This window comes from Ruditapes philippinarum, unplaced genomic scaffold (assembly GCF_026571515.1).
Source record: "Ruditapes philippinarum isolate M1 unplaced genomic scaffold, ASM2657151v2 ctg3575_1_1_1_1, whole genome shotgun sequence".
In the NCBI taxonomy this organism is placed as follows: domain Eukaryota; kingdom Metazoa; phylum Mollusca; class Bivalvia; order Venerida; family Veneridae; genus Ruditapes; species Ruditapes philippinarum.
This window is the reverse complement of record NW_026861127.1, coordinates 1-10,808: the sequence shown is the minus strand read 5'-3', so window position 1 is coordinate 10,808 and position 10,808 is coordinate 1. Positions and strand designations below refer to the sequence as shown.

The 10,808-nt window shown below is 32.7% G+C and overlaps 2 protein-coding genes across 2 annotated transcripts; both read left to right on the top strand.

Annotated features, from left to right (window-relative positions):
- The first annotated feature begins 4,947 nt into the window (after positions 1-4,947).
- On the top strand, positions 4,948-8,256 carry LOC132714606 (uncharacterized). Its single transcript, XM_060697500.1, has 4 exons — positions 4,948-5,368; positions 5,837-5,980; positions 6,278-6,404; positions 7,420-8,256. The coding sequence occupies exons 1-4, from the start codon at positions 5,103-5,105 to the stop codon at positions 8,014-8,016; spliced, it is 1,134 nt and encodes a 377-aa protein (XP_060553483.1). The 5' UTR covers positions 4,948-5,102; the 3' UTR covers positions 8,017-8,256.
- Positions 8,257-9,403: 1,147 nt separating this feature from the next.
- On the top strand, positions 9,404-10,087 carry LOC132714605 (uncharacterized; the record flags this gene model as incomplete). The annotated part of the gene is made up of 1 exon (XM_060697499.1): positions 9,404-10,087. A coding segment is annotated over exon 1 (684 nt), but the record flags the coding sequence as incomplete, so codon positions are not given.
- Between the last annotated feature and the right edge of the window lie 721 nt (positions 10,088-10,808).

Genomic DNA, 10,808 nt, shown 5'->3' with positions numbered 1-10,808 from the left:
GATGATTTTGATCATGAATGTTTCGATTTCCAGACAGAGTCCATCAATCTGGATAAACTGATGTTTTATATAAGAAAATAAAATTGTGTTGCAAATCTTTAAAAGTTGCTATGTCTTAAAAAAAACATAAAGGTATTACCATATACATATATTTGGGGAAAAAATCCGGTCAGACAAAAGTTCTTTCGGTCAGACAAGAATTGAAAGTTTGTCTGACCGAATGTCAGGCAAAATTTTCAGCAGTTTCCCAAAGCCTGTCGTTCAGCCTGACTTTCTGGCGAAACATGCTATGGGTTTTTGAGCAATTTCGATAGGACGTTGATTTGCACAGAAGCAAAAATATCTCAAAGTGATATCATATTTATAAGACTAGTAAGGGAGAGAATTAGCAACCCCAGCTAAAATTTTTGTTTGTGAAATGTCATGATTTTCTGGAACATTGTACCGATATATTATATAGAAAAATGATGCGAATTTGCGGACCCGAACAAAGCAAAAATTTTTTATTCAAAATTTCACAACTTTTTTAATTTTTCAGATAGTGTATTCAAACTTGGCAATCTTATAGAATTTTTGGTGTAGATTCCATTTCTGTTCTCTGTTTTAATGTGTGAAAAACACTATTGACTCAAACTGATAGAAATATTCATAATGAAAAAATAAAAAAATTTTCAATTCAGGGTTTTTTTTTGGCCGATTTTATAGCCGTTATTCGGTCATATTCCCAATTGAAAATAGTATGTTTTTTTCCCAATTTTGATACAAAAATTCCCAATCGAAAACTTAAAATTTTTTTTTTAAAAATCGATCTTTGGGGGAACGTAAAATTAAGCAAATAGCCGGCGTCTAAACAACCCACGTGTTAAGTAGACGCTTGATTTCTTAGTATAAGTTTATCGAGCGTCTTACGATACCGACGACCTTAGAAAGTGAAAGTAAATCAAAATGTTTCAAACGTTAAAAAAGCACTGATAAAAACAGAAAAAATGATTTAATGTTTACGCAAGCGACTCTCTCGGAAAAGAGTTGTACTTCTGAAACGGTAACGGCGAATGAAACTGCAAGTACTAATGGGAAATCCTTCAACAGTGACCGTGAGTTACCACAATGATGTTCCTTCTCTGGGTTTTAAAAGTTCTAGCGACGAGTTTAAATCAGATACAGTTGTCCCTGTCAATGATCAAATGTTATTAAGTTCCAACAAATACGAGTTGAAGTCTGCATTGTTGTTTTATAGTGGTGCAAAAGTTTGGTATTGTTGCAAATTGTGCGAGTTTTTTTTCAGCTACAGATGACAGATAACTCATTATCATATAAATTTGCATGATAGACATTGAGAGAATATTTGTTTTTTGAAATTTATGATTAAGAAATTTTATTTAAAAATGACATTCTTGTTCAAATAAAATTTACCAAATATGTATCAATGTATGAAAAACAGATAACAAGAGCCACCGCCGGGCGGGGGCAACGCTCGACTTTTTACTTTTTCTAAACGCAAACATAGAAAGGTTTGAACATATATTGACGTTTCCTTTTTATAAATTTAGTTGGTCTGTCTTGTCACATTAGTTTTGTTTATATATTTTGTATATTTATGAATAGAAACATTAAGCATATTTCTAAAAATAGCAACAGTACGCAATTTCTTAAAATAGCAACATGACGCAATTTCTAAAAATAGAAAAAAATGACGCAATTTCTAAAAATAGAAAAAAATGACATAACTTCTAAAAATAAAAAAATGACGCAATTTCTAAAAATAGCAACAATGATGCAATTTCTAAAAATAGAAAAAATGACGCAATTTCTAAAAATAGCAACAATGACACAATTTCTAAAAATAGAAAAAAATGACACAATTTCTAAAAATAGAAAAAATGACACAATTTCTAAAAATAGAAAAAAATGACGCAATTTCTAAAAATAGAAAAAATGACGCAATTTCTAAAAATAACAACAATGACGCAATTTCTAAAAATAGAAAAAAAATGACGCAATTTCTAAAAATAGAAAAAATGACGCAATTTCTAAAAATAGCAACAATGACGCAATTTCTAAAAATAGAAAAAAAATGACGCAATTTCTAAAAATAGAAAAAAAATGACGCAATTTCTAAAAAAAGAAAAAAATGACGCAATTTCTAAAAATAGAAAAAAATGACGCAATTTCTAAAAATAGAAAAAAAATGACGCAATTTCTAAAAATAGCAACAATGTATATATATGTATATATATATATATATATATATATATATATATATATATATATATGTATATATATATATATATATATATATATATATATATATATGTAAATCCAATAACACTAAAAGTCAGTACAAACCCTAGACAGAGTGCTCGATGGTATCCCAGAGCTGTATGTATGGATTTATATTCAATCAACACATTGAAAAATACATTTTCCTTTACTAATTAGTTTCATGCGCAAAACGCAATCTTCAGAAGTGTAAATGGTAGTTCTCAATAAAGGGGCGTAACTATGAAATGTAAATGGTGGTTTCTCAATAAAGGGGCGTAACTATATTAATACTGTTCATTTTTTAAAGTTGCTTAATAGATATTTCCTGGAATGTCTGCAGGTTGATACAAGTTCGTTTCTTTTGTTAAGTTTAGCGTTTTCTTGTTTGCAGATAATGTAGAATTTCTCCCATAGGCACAAGTTGCATCGGTCGGAGGCTGGGTTGTAGGGTGAGGCTTGTTTTAAGATATTCCATGTTATGTTAAAGTCGATGTTTTCTTTCTTTGAGTTCCCAGATATATTTACTTAATTCAGTGCTGTTTTTAAGTTTAGGATTTCTAAATGATGCTTTGTGGTTTGTAAATCGGGTTTTAAAGTATTTTCTGTTAATCCTACATAAGTTTGTTTAGGCTTGTCGTCGTTTGTTTCCACTGTAGCTCTATATACAACCCGATTTCACCAAACATCGTCCTGACATGGGGCAATCTATTATTTTCCTACAATTGCATGTTTTAGGCTGATTTTTTTTACTATTTCTTTGGAAAGAATAGCTTTGTTATGTCCGTCGATTATGTTTTTTATATTGTTCATGCAACTATAACTTAATTTGACTGTGTTTCTATTGAATATTTTGTGTAGCAAGTGTTCTTTGGGAAATTCTTCGTCTAGTATTTTCAGAAACGTTTTTCCAATGTTGGTTTCTACATTTTTACTATATGGTGGGTTATACCAGATTATATTTCTGCTTCTGTTTTTGCGATTCTTGGTACCGTTGTCAGTCTTTTCTTCATTTGAGTATTTAAGTTGGTGTTTATATCCACTATTTGTAATAGACCTTTGGTAGATTGGTGTTGCTATATCAAAATAATAGATTGCCCCATGTCAGGACGATGTTTGGTGAAATCGGTTGTATATAGAGCTACAGTGGAAACAAACGACGACAAGCCTAAACAAACTTATGTAGGATTAACAGAAAATACCTTTAAAACCCGATTTACAAACCACAAAGCATCATTTAGAAATCCTAAACTTAAAAACAGCACTGAATTAAGTAAATATATCTGGGAACTCAAAGAAGAAAACATCGACTTTAACATAACATGGAATATCTTAAAACAAGCCTCACCCTACAACCCAGCCTCCGACCGATGCAACTTGTGCCTATGGGAGAAATTCTACATTATCTGCAAACAAGAAAACGCTAAACTTAACAAAAGAAACGAACTTGTATCAACCTGCAGACATTCCAGGAAATATCTATTAAGCAACTTTAAAAAATGAGCATTAATATAGTTACGCCCCTTTATTGAGAAACCACCATTTACACTTCATAGTTACGCCCCTTTATTGAGAACTACCATTTACACTTCTGAAGATTGCGTTTTGCGCATGAAACTAATTAGTAAAGGAAAATGTGTTTTTCAATGTGTTGATTGAATATAAATCCATATATATATATGTATATATATATATATATATATTTGATATATATATATATATATATATATACACATGTATATATATGTGTCTATATATATATTTGATATATATATATATATATATATATATATATATATATATATATATATATATATATATATATATATATATATACACACACACACACACACATTTTATATAAATAGCAAAGTTACAGTCAGTTACTGCCAAAACAATGAAAATTTCAATAATTTGACCTTCAAAGACAATGTCATTAATGAGTGAAGGTCAAGGTCTTTCGGTATATTTTTAACAGTTATCTTTGAAGATTATTATGTTCAAGTTTGAAGACAATCCATTCAAAAATAACAAAGTTACAGCCAATTATAGCCAAAAAAAATGAAAATTTCAATAATCTGACCTTCTAAGTCAAGGTCATTGATGAGTGAAGGTCAAGGTCTGACTGGTTATTTTTAAGGGATATCCTTGAAGATTATTATGTTCAAGTTTGAAGACAATCCATTCAAAAATAACAAAGTAACAGCCAATAACAGCATGAACAAGCAAAAAATTGGACTTTTAACCTTGAAGGTCAAGGTCATTTATGGATGAAGGTCAAGGTTAGTGTGGTCTACTGAAAGGTCTTGTCCCAAGGGTTGTTGTGGCCAAGTATGAAGACAATACACCAAGAAATAAAAAAGTTATGATCCAGGTACAAGTTTTCGGACGGCAACGGCAACGCCGACCTGACTATAACAATACCTCTACTTTTTTTTTCAAAAAAAAAAAAGTCGAGCTAAAAACAAAATGATAAGATTTACTAAATTTTATTCAGAGTCAATTACTATATCTACAATGTATGCACAATACAATAACATAACCTTAAAATAAACACTGTTATTTTCAACATATAATTTTATTTCCTATTTTATAAAAACTAATAAGAACTATTAGTTACACACTTCTAAAGGTGCTAATTTAGTAATTAATAAACCTGTGTTTATAATGCTTTAGGCCTAAAAAAAAAATTGTTTTGTTCGGGTCACCCGACCCTACCTAATAATATACGCCGACCCTACCGTTTTTTTCGTGTCAAAAAAAAAAAAAAAAAAATCGATGAAAAATACCGTATTATTGAGGTACGGTACGGTACAGGTTTTATCGCCGCTCTTAGTAACAAAATGGCCGATCACATTGTCAACATTTGCAAAACGGCGTGTGATCTACACAAAACGGCCGAACGCCGAGAGTTTAAAATGATAACACAAAAAATGTCTTTTGAAGACATAGAAGGCATGTATCTGTGCCACCCGGGAGGGATTTCAGAAGTTTCTATATCTTCATCCGAAAATGGTCCATGGACGGCGTTAAAGGAGGACAATTTGTATGACGTCCCGGTCATGGAAATTCTTGAGAAATTTAGAGGCTTTACCTTCTTCAGAATAAGGTATATTTGAATCAAATGAATAGTAAGTACTATGAATCAGGCAAGTAGGAGTCTACCAAAACAAAGTATAATATTAATCACGTCGCATTATTATTAATCAAGTTTGATTGCGCCGACGTACAATGTAGATGAATATATTACCGAAATGTGCCGTTTTCGTACCCCCACCCACCACTAGATTACTTTACATATTGGACATAACATTTTATCAGGATTTTAATAGATGTTTTAAAGAACTGAACATGGTTTTATACAAGATGTCAGGATATTAACATAAAATAAAAAATATTTTTTTTGAAAAGAAAATCCACAAGAGAGGATCTATGGAATTAAAAAAATCAGAATATTGAAGGGCTTTCAGTAAAGATTCCAGTCATAGTACGATGACAGATGCCTGTCAGACTTGAAATGTGGCTGTATAAATTTTCTATGCCTGTATGTACATGTTTATGCTTTTTTATTATAAAGGTGTGTGGCAACAGACCAATCTGACATAGCTACAGACAAGAACAGCGAAGTTGATACTAGCAAAATAGGGGCCAGGAATGCTTTTGAAATCCTAATGCAGGCAGAAAAAAATACTCCTACACTTCCTAAGAAACGAACTACCAGGTACAATATTCAGACATTTTTATACCATATTTTGTGTTGAATATATATATTTGTGTGTGTTTATGAATTATATTAAATGATATTGCATTCATGAAAAAATTAAGACATTCACTTATTTTGATGCTTTCTTTATCTTTCATAAAATTGGTCTGCATTATTAGAATTAGCACGCACCAACAATGAAGCTCATTTTTATTTGGTTGAATCACTGTTCAAAACTTTTGTTTTCAAATTTATCTACCGGTTTATAATATTCAATTTGTCCAAAAATTAATTAAGTAAATCTCAATTTTGCAGTAGCGGTGTACCTGTTGACAAGGGCATTTCAAGGAAGGATGAACTGTTCAACAAAGTCATTGACTGGATGGCTGATAGGGGTTTGAAGTTTTTGGACCCAGACACAGAAGGACTCTACATAGTACAGGTTAATAATCTTTTATATTTATTTAAAAAAAATGTTTTTAGATATTAAAACTTTATTTAATGAATTAGAGAAGAAATTTTTAGATATTAAAATAGATCTTTTCATCGGTCTGCTCATGCCATGAACTTTAATCTTTCATCTTAAAATTAATATTATGATATAATAACTTTGATATTGAGGCATAAAACATTTTAAAAATATTTAAATACACTAAAATATATCGCAGTATTTTTATTGGTGTGTTAACTAGTATTCATATCATTTACAGATGTTTAATACTTTTCCTTTTAGAGTACATAGACATAAAGGTATAATAGTGTGATACATAAAAATGGTGATAGTTCCTAGCTGTTTTCCTTTTGTAGTTTCTGGTGACTGTAAAATTGCCATATTAATATCTAATCCTGTCACTGCAAGGGAATTTTGTACTTGTGCTAATATAGATAATAACATTGCTTGCACTTTCATTTGCTAATTATAAACTCATCATATGTTGTTGTTACAAGTTGTAAATGTGTCACTGTGTCAGAGGTACATTTAAAAACTCTTTTTTTTTTTGAAAGTATTTTATTTTATTAAAAGGATGACATGAAATTGCTTTTGCAAAACAGTTTTATTAAATTTCAAAACAACATTAATGGGTTTATAACTCTCAGTCTGATTTTTTTTCTGGTCTAGCTCCTTGTATGTTTCTGTATGTTTCTGACACTCTAGTACCCTTTTTATATTAAATAGATTAACCCTGTTTAAACTTTACTTCTTCTCAAAAGTATGTAAAAAAATTGTTTTTTAACAGTCTGAATACTGAATTATTTAAACTTGCATTTTAATATGTCATGAAATATGTCAAATAAGTTATATTTTAATATTTAATACTAAGAAACAATATCCCAATGAGATGTAACTTTATAGTATATTGTACCATTTGTATACAATTGTATTTGAATTTTAATTTCAGTGCCACTGATGTTCTTAAGCTCATTCTTTTATCGCATGGTTCATTTTTTTCTTTCAGGTTCTAACCAATGCTTTGTGGTACATCACTAACCAGCAAACAGTAATAAATGACAGAAGCAGAAGGGAGGTGGCAGTTTACTCTGTACCAACAGCTTTTGAGGACTTTGTAGGGTTTAATGATCATAGACGCAAAAAACTGAAAGCCCAGCCACTGGAGTCTAATGTGTTAAAGTCACATGCAGAGGCGCTTTTTAGTTTGTGCACAAGACCATTGTTAAGAAGTTCCCCACAATGGGAGCAGGCATATCAGGACATTAAAGATCTAGCTTCATGTTTGTGGTCTTACCATAGTTACTTGGACAGAAAACGACTTGTATCTGAAACTTATAGAAACATGGACCATCCGGCCAGGCCGATAGCAAAATATACTTCAATATATACTGTGCATAAATGTACCTCTGAAGTGAAACACACATACAAACTACTTGACAAAGCATTGAATATTGCAGATTTGTATGAACCAGTCTTTTTTGATGAAAACATTCATTTAAATTTACCATTTAATGACAATATGCAAAGATTGAGGTTCTTCGAAAATGTCAATCTATCTGTTACTGTAGATATTATCAAGTTTTGTCCTGGGGGAGTATTTTAACTGTATATTGTTTTTGTAAGGTACCTGATACTAGAACTGATGCTCAGAAACAAACTGATGCAGGTTCTTTATTGTTAAAAATAAGACCACAACTCCCGGAGTATCATACAATGTTTATGAAACAGCAATTCAAACGCAGATTAGGCAATGTTGTTTCTATACAGCCAGGGGTAGTGGATATGATCTACAAGGAGCTTGCCTTGGATGCTTCAGCAACTTCACACCCAGACTTTCAGCAACGCCTAAGATTGAATATATATGGGTGAAACTGGTCTTCTTCCAGATCTGAGAAAAATGAATACTGGTCGCCCGTCCGATAAATTTGATGTTTTTTTTACCAAGCTAGGAGAGATAATAGAAGAAAACACAGCAGCTGATGAAAGAAGACATAATGAAGCCCACATGTCCCAGTATCTGTCAGTTAATGACCTTGTGACTCAAGCCGCAGATCAATGTCCACCAGGTTCTGAAATTCCATCCAATGCATTGGTAAGGTTGCAGTTCATGCCAAAGAACCCCTATTCTAAAACTGCTCTGGCTTTTACTTCAAAGCTGCCAATACAGTACAAGATTCAAAGGCGTCAGTTACGACTTGCTCACCCCGATGACCACTTTACCTTTGCCTTGTTTAAGTATCTGAGAAGTTTTGCCGTAAAACTAGGAGACTCCTGCACTCTATTCTGCTGCGATGACAAGGCGAAAGTTCATATTGGAGAACCTGGGGTTGCTCTTTCTACTGGTGTACGTGGAAAGAAAAGTATAGCCCCTGCAAACACAACACTTGTAGCTACTGATCATGATATGCATCATAAAGGTAGTTTGACACCATCAGTTTATTTGAAATGTGATGTACCAAAAGACATGAATGGATCCTTCTACAGAGGAAAAGTCACAACTGTGATTAATGACTCAGTGTTCCAATCATCTAATCCAATGAGACATGCAGCAGTACTGGCAAGACTTGTGAAAAATGACCCTTCATGCCCAAAGTGTTTCTTAGATTTAGCAGATGGGTGGGCTACTGATCACAGAAAATATCCTTTAAGAACATTGTTGGAAAATGTGCGTCTGCAGCTTTGTTCGAAGAGTTGGATTTTGACATGTTCGTACCCTGTAGTGATGTGGCTCGGGTCAGTTTTATGTCAACTATGCAGAAGCGAGTTATTCCATCTCCTGAATTTGTTGCTCCAAGGAATTGTAACTCTTTCTAGAGAAAATTTTTCTAGAAGATGCACGTTGAAGATGTTTTGAAGAAATGGCACTTCTTATGGATGATATTCTTCGCAAAAAAGGGTGACATGACATTTCTGACAGTGTGGTCAGTCGTATAGATTACACTGTTGAGCCAGAAAAGGTGATGAGGCGTATTATTAGGCTTTAGCTTTGAATGGGGGAGCTCAATACAGGTGATGGGAGTCCTGTTGGAGATGAAGAAATAGATTTGCTGAGTAAGCATCTTAATTACATGTTCCCGAATATGAACACAGAAAAGCTTGTGAAATCAGAGACCAACAAGGTCAAGGAATATATTGTATGGCTTGAAAATCATTGCCGCCAAAGACAATATTCATTTCAAATAAAGAAATGTGGGAATCCAGATTGTTGCAGTCCAGCAACACTCGATCTATCCTGGCTACCAGATCCTGTACTAGATGAGAGTAAAGAGCACTATCAGCCTTTCGATGAATTGTATGGTCAAGATACAACTGACAGTGACCGCCCAACTTTCCAGAAACCCAAAGAAGGCAAAGCATCAAAGGTTAATAATGCTAAAGGCACTAAGCTAGCTCCAAATTCAATTACCCCAAATTCAATTACCCTTCTACCAGACGACAAAGATCTAATAGGTGATGCCTCCTTGTATACAGGACAGAATGCCAGATCTGCTGTAGAATGTGTAGAATGCCTCAAACCAAGAATTGTTTACTCTAACATGAGACTGAATGGACGAACAAAAATGCAGTTTGCCATGTTACTTTCAGAGCTTGAGTATACGTGTGGTTCTCCATTGACCACTCCAGGTGACAGTCTTCATGGGAAATTGTTATTGTTCAGAATTGAATATAGATTTGTTAGTAGTCACATGGAAAACTTCATACTTGCATGTGGCCCGTTAAAATTACATATGCTGACTTTGTTTCACGCTCTATCGTGTGTTATTTTTGTGGGGAAAACATGGAGCTGAAAATAAAGGCTGAATTAAAAGTCAAGTTCAAAACAGTATATCCTCTTTGTAACTGACTGTGAAGCCAAAGGTTTCAAAGCATGTTGTGCCAGACCATTTGGAAAGAAAATTAAGACCAAGTAGTGATACTGTTTCATTAAATGTGGTATAAATTAAGTCCAGGATTTTGCATATTGGTCTATGTGGTTAAACTTTCTACAGGAACTGTTTTCATGTTCATATTTTAATATGCTTTTTTATGTAGACCGAAATTTAATATTGATAAGTAAAATTGTGAATGTACATTTGCATATACAATGTACTAAGACAGTTTGTTTCAGTTTTGAAATGTAAAACATGTCAGTAAATTTTGGTATGAAACTAAGATATTTTTTACTTTTTCAGTACTCACATTGTTCCCAATAATTGTTTTATACTAGTAGAAACCTCTGGTCGCATTATAAAAGATTGAGCTGGCATTGACCAGCTAATGGTTAGCATGGCTATGTATTACACCGATCACCACACCCTAGTAAATGGTTTATATAAATTTGGCATGATGTGCATTACCCATTCATCATGCTTTTAGTGTTGCTGACCTGCTAGGAAAAGCAAAGGTGATTTTGAG